Genomic DNA, 16,484 nt, shown 5'->3' on the forward strand with positions numbered 1-16,484 from the left:
GCAAGGTGTACTCTATTCTTAAAATACTTTATTTCAGCCCGATATTCTCTTGATATCTGATTTAGGGGTGTTTTGGGGGATGAGGTGGTCCCCCCGAAACAGGTGGCCTGGAAAAATATCAGCATCGTGCTCTTCTCTCAAATACCATTTATTTAAACCTCATATTGCCATTGGTTTTGTGGGGAGTTTACAGGATGAGGGGAGTTTACAGGATCAGCTCTTCTCTCAAATACAATTTATTTAAACCCCATATTGCCATTGGTTTTGAGGGGAGTTTACAGGATGAGGCGTCTCCCAAATACATGGCCCAAAATTGGATTATCAAATTCGTTTTCTGATCTCAAGTACCTTTCATTTGAGCCACATGTTGGCATGTTCGAAAAATGTTTACCCTTTGGGGGGTGTTTTGGGGAAGGGGTGATGACCTTAATACATGGTCCTACATTCGGATATCAAATTTGTATTCTACTCCCAAATACCACAAAAAATTGCTGTTTGTGGGGTATTTTGGGAAAGGGATAGACTATTATATTCGTTTTCTAATCTCATTTAAACTCCTTTTTGCAAAAGTCAGCAAATATGTCCGGTTTGGGGTATTAGCCCTAAAAACTATAAATATTTAGTTCCACTCTCTTTAAGACCCAAATTGTCTTGGGAGCAAATACGTCCTATTTGGGGGGTTGTTATGGTGGTGGGACGTCCCCTAGTCAGTTGATATCAGATACGTGGTCTACTACAGTAAATAAGTCCTGTTTGGGGGTGTGTTTTGGGGAAGAGGTGGACCCCAGAAATGTGGCTCCACTTTTGGATATTAGATTCGTATTCCACTCGCATATTGCCATGGTCGGTAAATATGTCCAATTTAGGGGTGTTTTGGGGCTTGGGTGGTCACCCTAACACTTGGTCCGACAATTGGATATCAAATACGTTTTCTTATCCTAAATACCTTTCCTTTGAGTCCCATATTGTCGTGATTGGTTTAAATATATGTTTAGTAGGTTTTAGGGTGGGGCGGCCCCCCTAGGTACCCCATCCGAAATTTGGGTACCAAATTTTAATAAAATTTCGCTTAAATCGCACCCCCCATCTCCGAGCTCAGGCGTTTTTGAAAATTAGGGTAAGGGGGAGGGTCCGCCCCCCTTTAGTACCCTATACCTACACCACAGAATCATTATGCACCATCTGTGAAAATTTCAAGAAAATCTGATCAGCCGTTTCTGAGTCTATAAGGAACACACAAACAAACCCACAAACAAACACAAATTGATTTTTATATATAAGATAAGAAAGTTAAAAACCATATAAAATTCAGAAAGAAATTCATGAATTCTTTATTTGAATCGGAAGTAAAAATGCAAATTTTGTCCATGAATATTCCATTAAGGAACAGGGGCAAATTTCTCACATATCAATGAGTGCAGTCCGATTCCAGTTTAAGCTCAATGATAAGGGGTCTCCTTTTTATAGCCGAGTCCGAACGGCGTGCCGCAGTGCGACACCTCTTTGGAGAAAAGTTTTTCATGGCATAGTATCTCACACATGTTGCCAGCATTAGGTGGGGAAAACCACTGCTGAAAATTTTATCTGATGGTCTCGCCAGTATTCGAACCCAGGCGTTCATCATCATAGGCGGACATGCTAACCTCTGCGCTACGGCGACCTCGATTTGAATCGATAGTACGGTCCATATAATTTAATGTTTGAAGATTATTCATGCAAACGTAGACCGTGACTGCGCTTCAAATGATACTTTTCCATTTCGGCCGGTATCCCACGAATATATGCTTCAATATTGTCTTCCAATGTGTCAATTGAAGCGGGCTTGTCTGTATAGACATGAGCTTTTACATAGCCCTTCAAAAAATAGGCTAAAGTCGTTAAATCGCACGGTTTAGACGGCCAATTGACCGGTCCCGAACGTGAAATAAAATGTTCACCGAACTCGCCTCTCACTAAATCCATTGTTACGCGTGATGTGTGGCATGTGGCACCGTCTTGTTGAAATCAAATGTCATGCAAGTCAATCTCTTGCAGTTTGGGCAAGGATTGACTTGGATATCAACTCACGATAGCGCTCACCATTCATAGTTACGTTACGATTCGCATCATTTTTGAAAAAGTACGGTCTAATGATGCCACCAACCCATAAACCGCACCAAACTGTGATTTTTTCTGGATACACTGGTAGCTCTTGTAATGCTTTTGGCTGATCTTCATTCGACAATTCTGCTTAATTACGTACCCATTGAGCCAAAAATGAGATCTGACCATAAAATGGAAGAAGCGCGCGACGAACTTTCTTAACAGAGCACGTATTTTGATTATAAAATTAAATAATTTGCTTGTAAGACGATTCATGGAATTATAGACCAAACTTAAGATGTTTGACAGTGAAACAAACATGAGACGTGCGTGAGCTGTTTAAACCAGTGTTGCCAAAAGAAAATAGCTAAAAAATCATCCTTTAATTTCTATCCGATTGTGATGGTTCACATCCGCAAAGTTAGACAAGTCTTCAAAGAAATGGTCTTCTACTCACAGAGTCCTGTCATGATGGACACTATGAGTCAGATCTCTATACTAGCCAACGAAAGCGGTGGACTTGTTATACCCTCCAACATTGAAAGACGTTGTCACTCCTTGAAATATAGGTCTAAGATCAATCTTCTCATGTCCCCCCGTTTGTTGAAAGCACTTTGCCATCCTGTTACCCACAGCATGAGCTCTCGTCTCATTCGCGCGATCATCGTAGAAGGCTTCCACTTTACCAAGAATCTCGCACAGGGAAGGTCCACAGGGAATAGGCGATCCATTCCAGGGAATAGGCGATCCATTCCAGGGAATAGGCGATCCATTCCTGGCCAGCTTGTCGGTTGCTTCGTTCTCCCGCGCCCATCGATGGTTCCGGAACCCAGCGGGGCCTGATAGTCTATGGCATGGTTTATAAAAGCTCTTTTGAACCAGGGCCAAACTTCTCATATATCAATGTTCGATTCAGTTCAAGTTTAAGCTCAATGATAAGGGGCCTCCTTTTTATTGCAGAGTCCGAGCGGCGAACAGTGGGATGGGAAAAAAGTGGAAATAAGTTTGCCATTTTTGAAGGGATTAAATTAACACCTCAGTGACCTAGAGGGCCCGGGGGCCCATTGGTGGGTCTTCAAAGTTGGTAACCTCGGCCCTACAAAATTTTGTTCCAGCTGCCAAAAGCACATATCGAGTTCGATTTTCAAAATCATATATATAGTAAATTTTATCAGTAAATTATTTTATTAATATGCGCACGTTCAAATGCTGTATGATTTGAGACGCATTGAAAAGTGAGTGAGTTTTTAATGAGTCGTGAGTGGAAATTGTCTCGTGAGTTGTGAATGTCTCATGAGTCGTTAGTTTCTCTCGAGTCGAGAGTGCCTAGTGAATCGTGATTGTTTCGTTAGTCGTGAGCGTCTCTCTCGAGAGTCGTGCGTGAGCGTACGTGAGTAAAATTTTGTCTTCTGAGCGTGCTTGACCGTGAGTCGACATAAAAAAGCCGTGTGTGAGTAAAATTTTTTTCTCTGAACGAGTCAAACGAATCGTGAAATCACTGCCAACAGACCGACCCTATATATAAGCATACCGAAACCCGCTTACCAGTCAGTAGTCCCTAATAATAATGTGCAAAGGGTGGCTCAGTTTTCCCAACCAACCTAACCTCCCGCCAACTAGGCGGTACGTGATCCATTAAAACGTAGCTCATTAAAATCATCCCAAGGAGTCGTATACCCTTGTGCAATATAGCAGGTTGTATTCGAATTCACCACCCAGATAATCTTCACCTTGGTGTTATGTACTCAGCCTTGTAGAGTGACTCGACACCAGAAAACATCAAGCGGTGGTATTTTTTGATTTGAGGTATACTCATAAAATTGCGGCAATAAGAGGCAAAAATGGAAACACTGTTGATGCGGTGTTTACTATCCTCCTTTAATTTGGTCCAGATCGATCCAGATTTGGATATAGCTGCCATATATGCCGATCTCCCGATTTAAAGTCTTAAGCCCATAAAAGTCGCATTTATTGTCTGATTTCTCTGAAATTTTACACAGTGGCTTATGTTAAGCTTTCGACATCAGTGTGCTATATGGTTCTCTGCACTGTGTCGACTGTACTTCAAGCGTCTCAGAGCTTGACAGACTCTTTCTGTCTTATAGAGTGCTTCCAAGGATTTTCATAACGCCCTCTTGGACGATTTCTTCTCGTTCTTATGCTTGGGGATTCCGTGTACAGGTCGCAGCTATACGTAGCTTGGTTTAATTCACCATATTTTAGAGCTTCCTCGTAGTCTGTGCAAGTCTCCTCAAGTCCCCGTTCCACAAAATATGAGATTTGTTAAAGGTTAGGTATCCTCATAAATACTCAACATGTTTCTTGGCAGCAGAATTGATGCCGATTCAATCTCTTTTTTTACCAATAATCGTGGTGCCTGTGGTCCAAAGCCTCAGGCTAACGTTCCCCGCCTAGCTGTTCCAATTAATATCTGTGGGGTTCGGACTCGGCTATAAAAAGGAGGGCCCTTATCACCGAGCTTAAACTTGAATCGTATTGCACTCATTGATATGTTAGAAGCTTGCCCCTAAACCTTAAGGGAATGTTCATGGGAAAATTTGCATTTGTTAAGATTTAATGCATTCCTGATAAGATATTCGTGTCAATCATCGTTTAGACACTCTATCTTAGTCTTTTTCAAGCTCATGGATGTGGGCACAACAATTTGTCTAGTCAAAATGTCGGAAGACATTATGTGTAGCATTGAATTTAGTGCAACAGGTGATATATTGTAGTTGTCAATGAGCCACAAACAACGCATCTTCCGGATTCGGTTGATTAGATGGATTTTTGGAGTTTCATCCACCACTTCACAACACCATATAGTATTATAAGTCTGACAACAGTAGTATACAGCCAATGGCACGAAGTTTCAAAAGTCAACTTCGGGCAATAACCCTACTGCAGGTGTGTAGAGCAAAAGTTGGTCCCTAATTTTTATGTCAGATCAGCACTAGCTGTACTTCCAAATATCTTTAATTTAAGTGCCATTTTGTATAGACCGATCAAAAATCCCCTTTGGGTTGTTTTTGTGTTATGGCGTTCCGCCTGGTATTTGACTCTAAAACCAAATATCTGATTTATGTAATTTATTCAGACTATGAAGGCTATCAAAAGGTTAGCGTTGTCCGACTTTAGTCCAGTCTAACTTGGTATCGCATATGTCACGAACCAATTATCTGTGATTTATTTCCAATACTTTAGTCATTATGAAATGAGTGAATTCCATCTTTTCACGTCATCAATGCAAATCTATTCCAATTGAGAACTAAAATCTTGTTTTATCAACATTTCTCATTTATTTCTTTCGTTCGTATCTTATACAATCGTTTAAAATGATATCTATAGCTTTAAAGAATTTACAAGTATGTCATCTATACAAAAAGTCGCCGAAAATCAAGAATAATATGTTTAGAAGTTTGACCGATGAGCCACCATGCAAACAGCATCCAAACTATGGTGCAAGGTATAAAGCAATGACAGAACAAATTGGCTTTGTTAATCAAAATCAAAGCAATGCTCTATTCAACAAATTGAGACATAACAGCCATCTCCTCCTAAATCCGATATAAATTAATAGCTAGCGTCAAAATAAACACTTCCATAACAAACAAAAAACGCTTAAATTGAAATACTCGCCACGGTTTTATGAAGTCAATCTGCATTGATAACAAAGTGATATGCATAAACATGAATTGAACATTTGAAAATGGCATTAATTTTGCTGACCAGACAAAATTTATATATACTCAGCACCATTTCATTGGCAACACATCGAAATATCCCTAACCGACCATGGTTAAATTAGGTTTATGTGGCAGTCTGCCATCAAATTCCCTTAGACGTTTTTGTCCATTGTGATACCACAGAGAAATATCCCTTAGCCTCACAGCAGTGGTCGAAGCAATTTGTCTAGCCACAATGACCAGAGGCATCAGGTGTAGCAAGGCATCTGTAATGCGCAAACAATTCTGAGTATTGAACAGTAGGTGGTATTTCAAACCTCCGTCCACCAGACTACAACACCATATAGCATTGTAGGTCAGACAACTGCAGTACATACTCAGTGCATGACACGCGGTGTCAACTCCCTTTCGATTTTGCTGAAATTTGGGAAAGTGAGTTGTGTTAGGCCCTTCAACAACCTTCTTCAATTTAGTCCAGATCGGTCCAGATTTGGATATAGCTGTCATATAGACCGATCTCTCAATTTATGGTTTTGGGGCCATAAAAGGCGCATTTATTTTCCGATGTTGCCGAAATTTGGGACAGTGAGTTGTGTTAGACTCTTCGATATCCTTCTTCAATTTAGCCCAAATCAGTCCAGATTTGGATATAGCTGCCATATAGACCGATCTCTCGATTTAAGGTTTTGGGCCCATAAAGGAGGCATTTAGTGTCGATGTCGCCGAAGTTTAGGACGGTGGTTGTGTGAGGCTCTTCGACATTCTTCTGAAACTGGCCCCAAATCGGTCCAGATTTGGATATAGCTGTCATATAGACCGATCTCTCGATTTAAGGTTTGGGCCCATAAAAGAGGCATTTATTGTCCGATTTCGCCGAAATTTGGGACAGTGACTTATGTTAGGCTTTTCGACATCCGTATCGTATATGGTGCAGATCGGTCTATATTTGGATGTTTCTACCAAAAAGACCAATATTTTGTTCTACAAAATTGAACAGTGACTTATACTTATTATACCTCTCCATATACGTGTCGAATTTGCTCCAAATCGGACCATATTTCGATAAAGCTGCTATGGGGGCATAAATTATTCATTTTTCACCGGATTATCGCAAAAGGTGATCCAAAGTTCGGCCCGGCCGAACTTAACGCCTTTTTACTTGTTTTACCATAGGTAGGTTCAAAAATAGGCATATAGACCGATCGGCCAATTTAAGGTTTATCGTTTATAGCTTTTTTTTCTTTTTAATTAAAAGGTTAAATTTAGAACCAAATTTATCAATCTTGTCATTGCATCGGTTTGGCTTTGGTTTTTTCATTGTTCGTAGTCAGTAAACATAATAAAAATATCATTAATAGCCCTAACGACACCTTTTAGGCTGCCTCTAGGTCAGCCAGTGTCCAAAACAGGGTCATCATTCAAATTTCTGTTGACTGTAAACCCAGTTTCTCATCTAAAAATGTCATAGCTTTTAAATTTTAATCGTTTCGATTGATTTATTGTTTGTTTGTATCGGCACATAATTATTATTATTTTTTTCTTTCTGGTCAAAATTTTATTGTGGACACTCAAAGCCTCACTTAGTTAGTCAGTCAGCGGGCGTAAATGAGTTGAAAATTTAAACCAGAAAAACGAACTTAAAGACGGACATAGACCTGGACAGACAAAACCGACAGACAGGGAGTAGTACTAATAATCATGCATGCATAAGAAGATGGGTTAAACAATTGACATTTGTGGCGCTCTTGAATGCAAAACCAAGAAGCTCTCTCACACACACACACAGATGAGCTGAGAAAATGCGCAGCGCACCATGGAATATTTGTTATGTCTTGTGCTGGTGAATGTTGGCCATTCCCCTGGTGCGGCAGATAAACATGGCTAGCCAAAAGTTAACGCCAAGCTTTGGGCCAACGTCAACTGCAGCCGAAGTCTAAAGAGTTTCAAAAAGCGTGTGCGCATGGGCCCCGCTCGACTAGTTGAGGTGCGTATAAAAGAAGAATATTTGCACGTTTTCGAAACATAGTCCACAGTACACTTGAAACGTGCACATCACTCGATTCTACCACCAAAATCAAATCAACTCCATTTCCAAACAAAATGTTCAAATTTGTGTTAATCTCTTGCCTGTTGGCCGCCGCCATTGCCATGCCAATTGTGAGTGAAATTTTAAAATTCAAAACATTGTGAAGACCAAACGAAAATTGAGAAAAAATTCAAAAAAAATTCTTAAGTGAGCCTAAAAGAAAGACTGCAGTCTGTCCCCCTTATAATGAGGGTGTGGATTTTTTAAAGTGAATTTGAGGCTTTACACAAAAAAAAAAAAAAAAACTTTTCAATGAACAATGTATGGGTGCAGGAAGTGAAAGACCATCATTTTAGAACTATCCATGTTGAATATTAAATTAATTGTGTCAAGAGTGGGAGTAAGAAAGCGGAGTTAAATTGATTGACCTTATAATGATGGGGCAACCAATGGAGTTAAGTTAGAGAACATTTAGTACCTCAAAGGCAATTCTGTGAAGAAAAAGACCATACGGCCTGAGGATATGCTTGTCATGTGCTTTCAAGGATTCTTTTAAAGTGGAACAAAAATTGAAACTGAAGCTTTTCTAAAAATTTTATAGCCAAAATATGGTGGCAATGAGGTTTGTTACCACGGCCTTCATTGTAACAGTTTTCCAGACAAAATCATAGACTTGAAGCAAAAGTTGATTCCCTTAAAAGGTCTTAACACTGATTCGACATGAAGAATCCTGTAAACCAACCTATTTCCATATACACTTTCTTGTGCCCAAAAAGCCTTAAAGCCTTGAGAGTTATTCCCTTGCAATCCAAAAATTAGTAGCTTAGACCTTGTATTTTTGCTTCGTTGGCGAAGATACACTTGATAAAATCTATCATTGTTTCAAAATTTACAGCCGGCTTTTGTGCAAGGTAAGGAGGTACCTTCCCATGTGTCTGGACAGAGAAATTTTAAACTCCGTTTGGAGTAATTAATTGAAAATTGTCATAGCTCTTTAAGTAAAACTCATTACGAGACTCAACATTTTCTTAAGAAGCTACGACAATTTGCGTATAAATACCCCAAATGGAGTTAAATGTTCCTGTGTCTCTAAACAGTGGATAATTTACCTTCCTACATTGCACAAAACGTAGACGGATGTCAATTTCGAAACAGGGATGGATTTTCCCATTTAATCTTCGTCAACGAGGGCAATACAGAAAAGGTCGTGGTGATTATTCTTGCCTTACATTTGCATAGGTCATCATGATTCCCACTAACCATTAGGCCACCATTCTTTGTCGAAAAACATAGGCCCCTCTTTGGGGAGAAGTCTTTACAATGCAAAAATCGGGAATTCGGTTTATATGGGAGCTATTTCAGGTTATAGAACGATTCGGAGTCGTAGCAGAACACAATGTCTTCTAAGGACTCAAATGTCAAATCGGTAGATCGGTTTATATGGGATTATAGATTATAGACCGATTCACATCGTACTTGGCACGATTATTGAATGTCGTTACAAAACACTAAGTGCAAAATTTCAGCTCAATCGGATAACAATAGCGCTTCTGGGAGCTCGAGAAGTCAAATCAGGAAATCGGTTTATATGGGAGTTGTATCAGACTATAGACCAATTCCAACCATACTTTGCATAATTGTTAGGAGATGTAATGGAACACTACATGAAAAATTTCAACTCTATCGAACAACAATTGTGCCTTCTGGGGCTCAAGAAGAAGAAGGAGCTATATCCAAATCTCAACCGCTATGGCCCATTTGCAATCCCCAACGACCTACAGCAATCAGAATTAAAATAGCAAATTTGCCCATGATCATTCCATTAAAGATCTTCTCACATATCAATGAGTGCTGCCCGATTCAAGTTTTAAACTCAATGACTAGGGGCCTCGTTTTTATAGCCGAGTCTGAACGGCGTGCGGCTGTGCAACACCTTTTTGTTGAGAAGTTTGTACAAGACTGCCACATCAAATTGTACAGTACCTCACAAATGTCTTTAGAATTAGGAAGGGATAACCACCTCTAAAAATTTGTATGGTGTTATCACCAGGATTCGAACCCAGGCGTTCAGCGTCATAGCGGACATACAAACCTCTGCTATACGCTGGCCTCCACATCAGTAAAAAGTAGCTGTGCAAAATTTCAAGGGGTAAGCTTTGCGTGTTCGACCGCTATCCTGATTTCCACAGACTGGCGGACGGATGGAGATCGACTTTGACTGTTGAGATGAAGATGAATATGTACACTTTTTGGGGTAGCAGATCAATATTTCAAGGTGTTACAAACAGAATGACTAGTATACCTCCCATCCTATGGTGGTGGTTATAAAAATGACAGAAATAGATGAATAGAATAAGCTCATATATGCTCAAACTCACTCAAGTATGCACTCGCCAAGTGCTGAACATTGGTGCTCCCCATCTGCATATGCATTGCAGCGTGTTGAATATTTCATCATGCGTCGACCGGTCAACTCGTCTTATCCACATATCTGAGGAGACTTCCCAAAGACACATCTGCTAGTTCGCCTAGATTGAAGTAGAACCGCCACCCTAGCATGGGAAGCTTATGCCCTTGCAGGCCCGGGCGTGCGCAGAGCAGGCCTTCCTCATCCTCACCAAGAAATCGTCCATAGTGGTCATTGTGCGGGACTCCCTTGAAGACGGCCAAATGGCCTATCGCACAGTGTCCGGTTGTGACCTCGCGACCACTTGTCAAGGGCCAGCAACTCCCTCGTCCTCTTCCGGTCAACAGCGGGCTAGAGTGTCCTGGCAGTTCGACATCCATCCAAAGACATTCACCTTGTCAACGCCTCCGCACTGGCCATCTCTTCGAATAGTTTCAGTAAATGCAAATTTGCCCATGAACATACCATTTATGAACAGGGGCAATTTGTCATTACCATCCAAAGACTCCCACCTTGCCACCGCCTCCGCACTGGACATCTCTTCCAATAGGTTCAGTAAATGCAAATTTTGCCCATGAACTTTCCATTCCTTGTTTTTAATGCCATTGAGAAACGCCAACATCTGATGGTCTCGCCTGAATTCGAACCCAGGCGTTCAGCGTCATAGGCGGATATGCCAACCTCTGCGCTACGGTGTTTTCCAGGTCATAGGGGTTAGCAAATAGGCCATATCGGTTCAGATTTAGATATAGCTCCCATATAAACCGATCTCTCGATTTGAATTCTTGAACCCCTGAAAGCTGCAATTTTCGTCCGATTTTGCCGAAATTTTGCGCATAGTGTTTTGCCAACAACTGTGCCAAGTACGATCAAAATAGGTCAAGAACCTGATATAGGTCTCATATAAACCAATCTCCCGATTTAACCTCTTGAGCCCCTGGAAACCTAAAGTTTCATCCGATTTGGCTGAAATTTTGCACATAGTGTTCTGTTATGACTTTCAAGAACTGAGCCAAGTACGGGTTAAATCGGTCAATAAACTGGCATAGCTCCCATATAAACCGATCTCCTGATTTGACTTCTGGAGGCCCTGTAAGCCGCAATTTTCATCCTATTTAGCTGAAATTTATCGCATGCCGTTCCGTTATGACTTCCAACAACTTTTTTCCGATTTGGCAGAGATTTTATGTTATGCCTCTCAACAACTGTGCCAAGTACGGTCTAAACCGGTCTATTACCAGATATAGATCCCATATTTTAGAAGAATCTATGGTGGTGGGTTCCCAAGATTCGGCCCTGCCGAACTTAGCACGCATTTACTTGTTATACCACCACCATAGGATGGGGGTATACTAATATAGTCCCTTTTTGGCATACTAGTTCGCCTTCTTATTTTTCAGAACACCAATGTGTGCGGGAACCCAAGCCAACACAACGATATGAGCCAGGAGTTCGTTCAGGGCCCTCAAACACTTCGCTACACATTTCGACCTCATTGTCCTTTAATTCTAGGCCTTGAGGGCCGCTATACTGTCCACATATATTTTGAGTTTCGAAGCTGGCAGGTTCATCCTCCAGATCTACTTTGGGGTTAACATAATGGCACAGACCGCTGCCTGTGGAGGTTCCCCCTTTGACGTACTCGTTCGCCTTCCCATTTTTTCAGAACACCAATGTGTGCGGGAACTCAGGCCAACATAATGTCATGAGCCAGGAGTTCGTTTAGGACCCTCAAACACAAACGCTACACACTTCGACCTCATTGCCCTTTAATTCAAGGCCTTGAGGGCCGCTTAACTGTCCACATATATTTTGAGTTTCGAAGCTGGCAGGTTCATCCTCCAGATCTACTTTGGGGTTAACATAATGGCACAGACCGCTGCCTGTGTTTGCCTTCCCCATTTCTCAGAACACCAATGAGTGCGGTAACCCAGGTCAACACAACGCCATGAGCCAGGAGTTCGTTCAGGGGCCCTCAAACACTCCGCTACACATTTCGACCTCATTGTCCTTTAATTCAAGGCCTTGAGGGCCGCTATACTTTCCACATATATTTTGAGTTTCGAAGCTGGCAGGTTCATCCTCCACATCTATTTTGGGGTTAAGATAATGGCACAGAGCGCTGCCTGTGGAGTTTCCCCCTTTGACGTACTCGTTCGCCTTCCCATTTTTTCAGAACACCAATGTGTGCGGGAACCCAGGCCAACACAATGTCATGAGCCAGGAGTTCGTTTAGGGACCTCAAACGCTCCGCTACACACTTCGACCTCATTGTTCTTTAATTCAAGGCCTTGAGGTCCGCTATACTGTCTACATATATTTTGAGCTTCGAAGCTGGCAGGTTCATCCTGCAGATCTACTTTGGGGTTAACATAATGGCACAGACCGCTACCTGTGGAGGTTCCCATTTTGACATACTCGTTCGCCTTCCCCATTTCTCAAAACACCATTGTGTGCGGGAACCCAAGCCAACACAACGTCATGAGCTAGGAGTTCGTTCAGGTACCTCAAACACAAACGCTACACATTTCGACCTCGTTGTCCTTCAATTCAATGCCTTAAGGGCTGCTATACTTTCCACATATATTTTGAGTTTCGAAGCTGGCAGGTTCATCCTCGAGATCTACTTTGGGGTTAACATAATGGCACAGACCGCTGCCTGTGCAATCGTTCAGCAGTCTTACTGGCGTACCAATGTCGAGTGTGTCCCACTCCTGTCCTAACTTCTTAGTCCTCCATCAAAATCCACTTTGGAGGCTTTGAAGGTATTTTTAGTGACAGGCGGACTCAACTCTTGTATCGAGTCGAGAGCTTAACAAACTTCGCAAACACAACAGGTGCACAACAAGCCGATTACTGGCTTAGGTGTATGTTCATAGTGGCATGGGGTGGATTATTATCCGCACCTCCTTTTTAACCTAACCTAAATTAACAGACCTGGTGACACTATCCTGTAAGTCATATCATGTTATCTGCTACTGGAATTATCGACCAAGGGGGAAGTTGAACTCTTTGCTCCCTCACCTTCAAAATAAAGCTTATACCTTGGCTTAGGCTTTACTTGGTTATAACCTGATTAGATGAAAAAGGGGCTTAATGTGGCTATAACCTGATCAATAAGGTGATTATGTCACTCGTATGATAATGTTGAAATCACAAATTCAAAATTTGCGTAATTTTTCTTAGAATTGGTATAATTAACCCACAACTATTTGCCTAAGAAAAGCAAAAATCAGAAATATGCAAATCCCCTGTGATCATAGCAATTTTTGACATTTCACAAAGCCCTGTCATTCCATTCCATTCTATAAAAAGCAGTAGTTTTAATATTCATATAACTTAAAGCCGGGTATTAAAATTCTTAGAAACAAAAAACTGAAAACCGCAATAAATGTGCGCATGCGCAACAGAACTAAGTAACGGCAGAATACGTGCGTGGTTGTTGTGGCAAAACCCCAATGGCAGACGTGCAATTGCTGCCATCAATATCAGGCTAGTCTTGTGGTTCACGATTCACTGGAATAACATGACAGCAGAGTTAATTAATGATTAAAACAAGACAGCCCATACCCCATACTACATTTCCTAATGATTGATACCAATAATAGCTATCACTTTACAGCCAAATTTGTAGAAAGATGAGAAAAAAAGCTCATAAAACCCCTTTGCAAAGTCAAACAAACCACAAAATCACACATTGCTCGAGTACTTTGTTAGAGTAAATAAATCTAATCTTTTTATTACCAAATAATTCACAAGTTTTTGAAGGTCAACTACCCCGTCCTCATCATGCGAGGCATTAACGCCCATCATCTTCATCAACAGTAACAGCAACAGCAACATCATCGACGATCGCTTCACTCACCTAAAACCAACAGCAATTTGGGTGTTTGGGTGTAGTTGAGCAAAAGTTGGATGATGGTACTTGGCCGTTGATGCTGTTGCTTCTGTACAATACCATCAACCATTAATCAAACCAAACCAACGGTAATCGATTACAACACAACCCACTCGACAACATTCGAATGACTTTTGATTTTATACAGTAGCTGAGTTAGAGCGCTCAAGGGAAATATCAAGTGTCGACAATTTGTAACTTTTTTCAAAAATTTGAAAAAAAAAAAATACGAAGGAGGTTACAATTGCTTCCGCTTGAGACTTAAGTACCACTTTTAGCTGCCACTTATAAAGACATTTCTTAACTGGTTCACTTAAATTAAGGGAAACAATATTAACAAGGTCAAAGTCTTAATGTTACAAAAGCCCACATTTTGAATGTTTCCAAAAAAATTTATTCTATTTGTTTCCCCCTCTTCTTCTCTTATAGGAACAAGACGATGAGGACAAGGCCGAATTGGAACGCATGCAAAACGAATCTGCCCAATACTCCTTCAGCGCTCAAATCGATGATCAAATCAACGATGGCACCATTGCCCGCGAAGAGACCCGTGATGGCACCAAGGTCAGCGGCATGTACTCCTACAGCGATGGCTTTGTTATGCGCACCGTTCACTACGAGGCCGATGAGAATGGTTATCGTGTAGTCAAGGAGGAAACCCAAGACATCGGTGATGGTCCTCAATTCAATGCCAATGGTCAAGCTGATGTTCAAGGTTCTTTGATTGGCAAATACTCCATCAAATTGGATACTGACGATAACGAAAGACACTACAAGGATGTTCGTGCCTAAGAAGTGGCGAGGCGTCAAAGGATTTCGGTGCTCGTATCCTTTAAAGTGCAAAAATAAAAATGATGCATTTCTAACATTTAGAAATAGAGACTGATTGATCCCCAGTATAGGCGAGTTGAACAAGAAGAAGACGAAGAAGACACATCAAAGTCCATTAACAAAAAGAAAAATAATAACACATGCTTTTCATTTTTTTGTTGTAATATTGTTTATTAATTGTAGTGTCCCTTAACTTTATAAAAAAAACTATGTATGTAAAATAAATTGTACGTTTTAAGTGGAAATTGATTGTTCGCAAAATTTTATTCATATATAAAAGGTATGGCTAGACTGAGAGGGCTCTCAGGCTACTTGGCACAAAGACCGATTCGAGATAGGGGGATGTTATGGAGAGGATGGTACCAGGAATGGGATTGAGGGTCTTCTCCGAGACACCCCTCAACGATCTTTGAAACTGCCGGGAGAGTGTATGGTCTTTGAAGCGGAAGCTTGCGACTTTTCAAAAAAAGGGGAATGAAAATCAGAGATGGGAATATGTGACTTTTCAAAAGAGGGGAAAGAATATCAGAGATGGGAATCTGTACATGAATGACAAACTGTCTGGACACTCTGGCCTACCGTCAATCGAAGGAGGACGAAAGAACTACTGGCCTTTGATGGGGTATCCAACTCTATTGTTTCCTTTGAGAATCTTCGAAATGTGGTTTGTATGGAGCTCTTCCATCGATTCTTCCATGGTGAGTGTTCCTTGGAAGTAAGTCTTCTGATTACTGGTTAGGTTAGGTTAGATTAGGTTTAAGTGGCAGTCTGCCATCAAACTCACTCAGACGTTTACGTACATTGTGATACCACAGGAACAGAAAAAGGAAGATGCCTTCTCGTTGCTACCGTTAAATCATACAGATCGCTTTAAAAAGCTCAATAACTTGCGAATGTTCACATCCGCTAAATCAGACAGGTTCAGAAGCTAACAAGTAAAAAGGCGTTAAGTTCGGCCGGGCCGAACTTTGGATACCCACCACCTCGGGAATATACGTAAACCTCCTTTCATTAAAATCCGGTGAAAATTGTACACCTTTTGTCCCATAGCAGTTATATCAAAATATGTTCCGATTTGGACCAAATACTTATAAGTACAAGTCATTGTTCAATTGTGTATAACATAATATTGGTATTTTAAGTAGCTTTATTTAAAAATAAACCGATCTAAGCTACATAGGACACAGATTTCGAAAAGCCTAACATTAGTCACTGTATCAAATTTCAGTGAAATCGGATTATAAATGCGCCTTTTATGGGACCAAAACTTTAAATCGAGATATCGGTCTATATGACAGTTATATCCAATTCTGAACCGACTTGGGCCAAGTTTGAAAAAAATGTCGAAGGGCCTAACTCAACTCACTGTTCCAAATTTCGGCGAAATCGGACAATAAATGCGCCTTTTATGGACCCAAAACCTTATATCGAGAGATCGGTCTCTATGGCAGCTATATTCAAATCTGGACTGATCTGGGTCATGTTGCAGAAGGAAGTCGAAGGGGTTAACCTAACTCACTGTCCTGAATTTCGGCGACATCGGACAATAAATGC

The 16,484-nt window shown here is 41.0% G+C and overlaps 1 protein-coding gene across 1 annotated transcript; it reads left to right on the forward strand.

Annotated features, from left to right (window-relative positions):
* Nucleotides 1–7,806: 7,806 nt before the first annotated feature.
* Nucleotides 7,807–15,175, forward strand: LOC106083554 (uncharacterized). Its single transcript, XM_013246643.2, has 2 exons — nucleotides 7,807–7,925; nucleotides 14,529–15,175. The coding sequence occupies exons 1-2, from the start codon at nucleotides 7,869–7,871 to the stop codon at nucleotides 14,889–14,891; spliced, it is 420 nt and encodes a 139-aa protein (XP_013102097.1). The 5' UTR covers nucleotides 7,807–7,868; the 3' UTR covers nucleotides 14,892–15,175.
* The last annotated feature ends 1,309 nt before the right edge of the window (nucleotides 15,176–16,484 follow it).

Source organism: Stomoxys calcitrans, chromosome 4 (assembly GCF_963082655.1).
Source record: "Stomoxys calcitrans chromosome 4, idStoCalc2.1, whole genome shotgun sequence".
Taxonomy (NCBI): Eukaryota; Metazoa; Arthropoda; class Insecta; order Diptera; family Muscidae; genus Stomoxys; species Stomoxys calcitrans.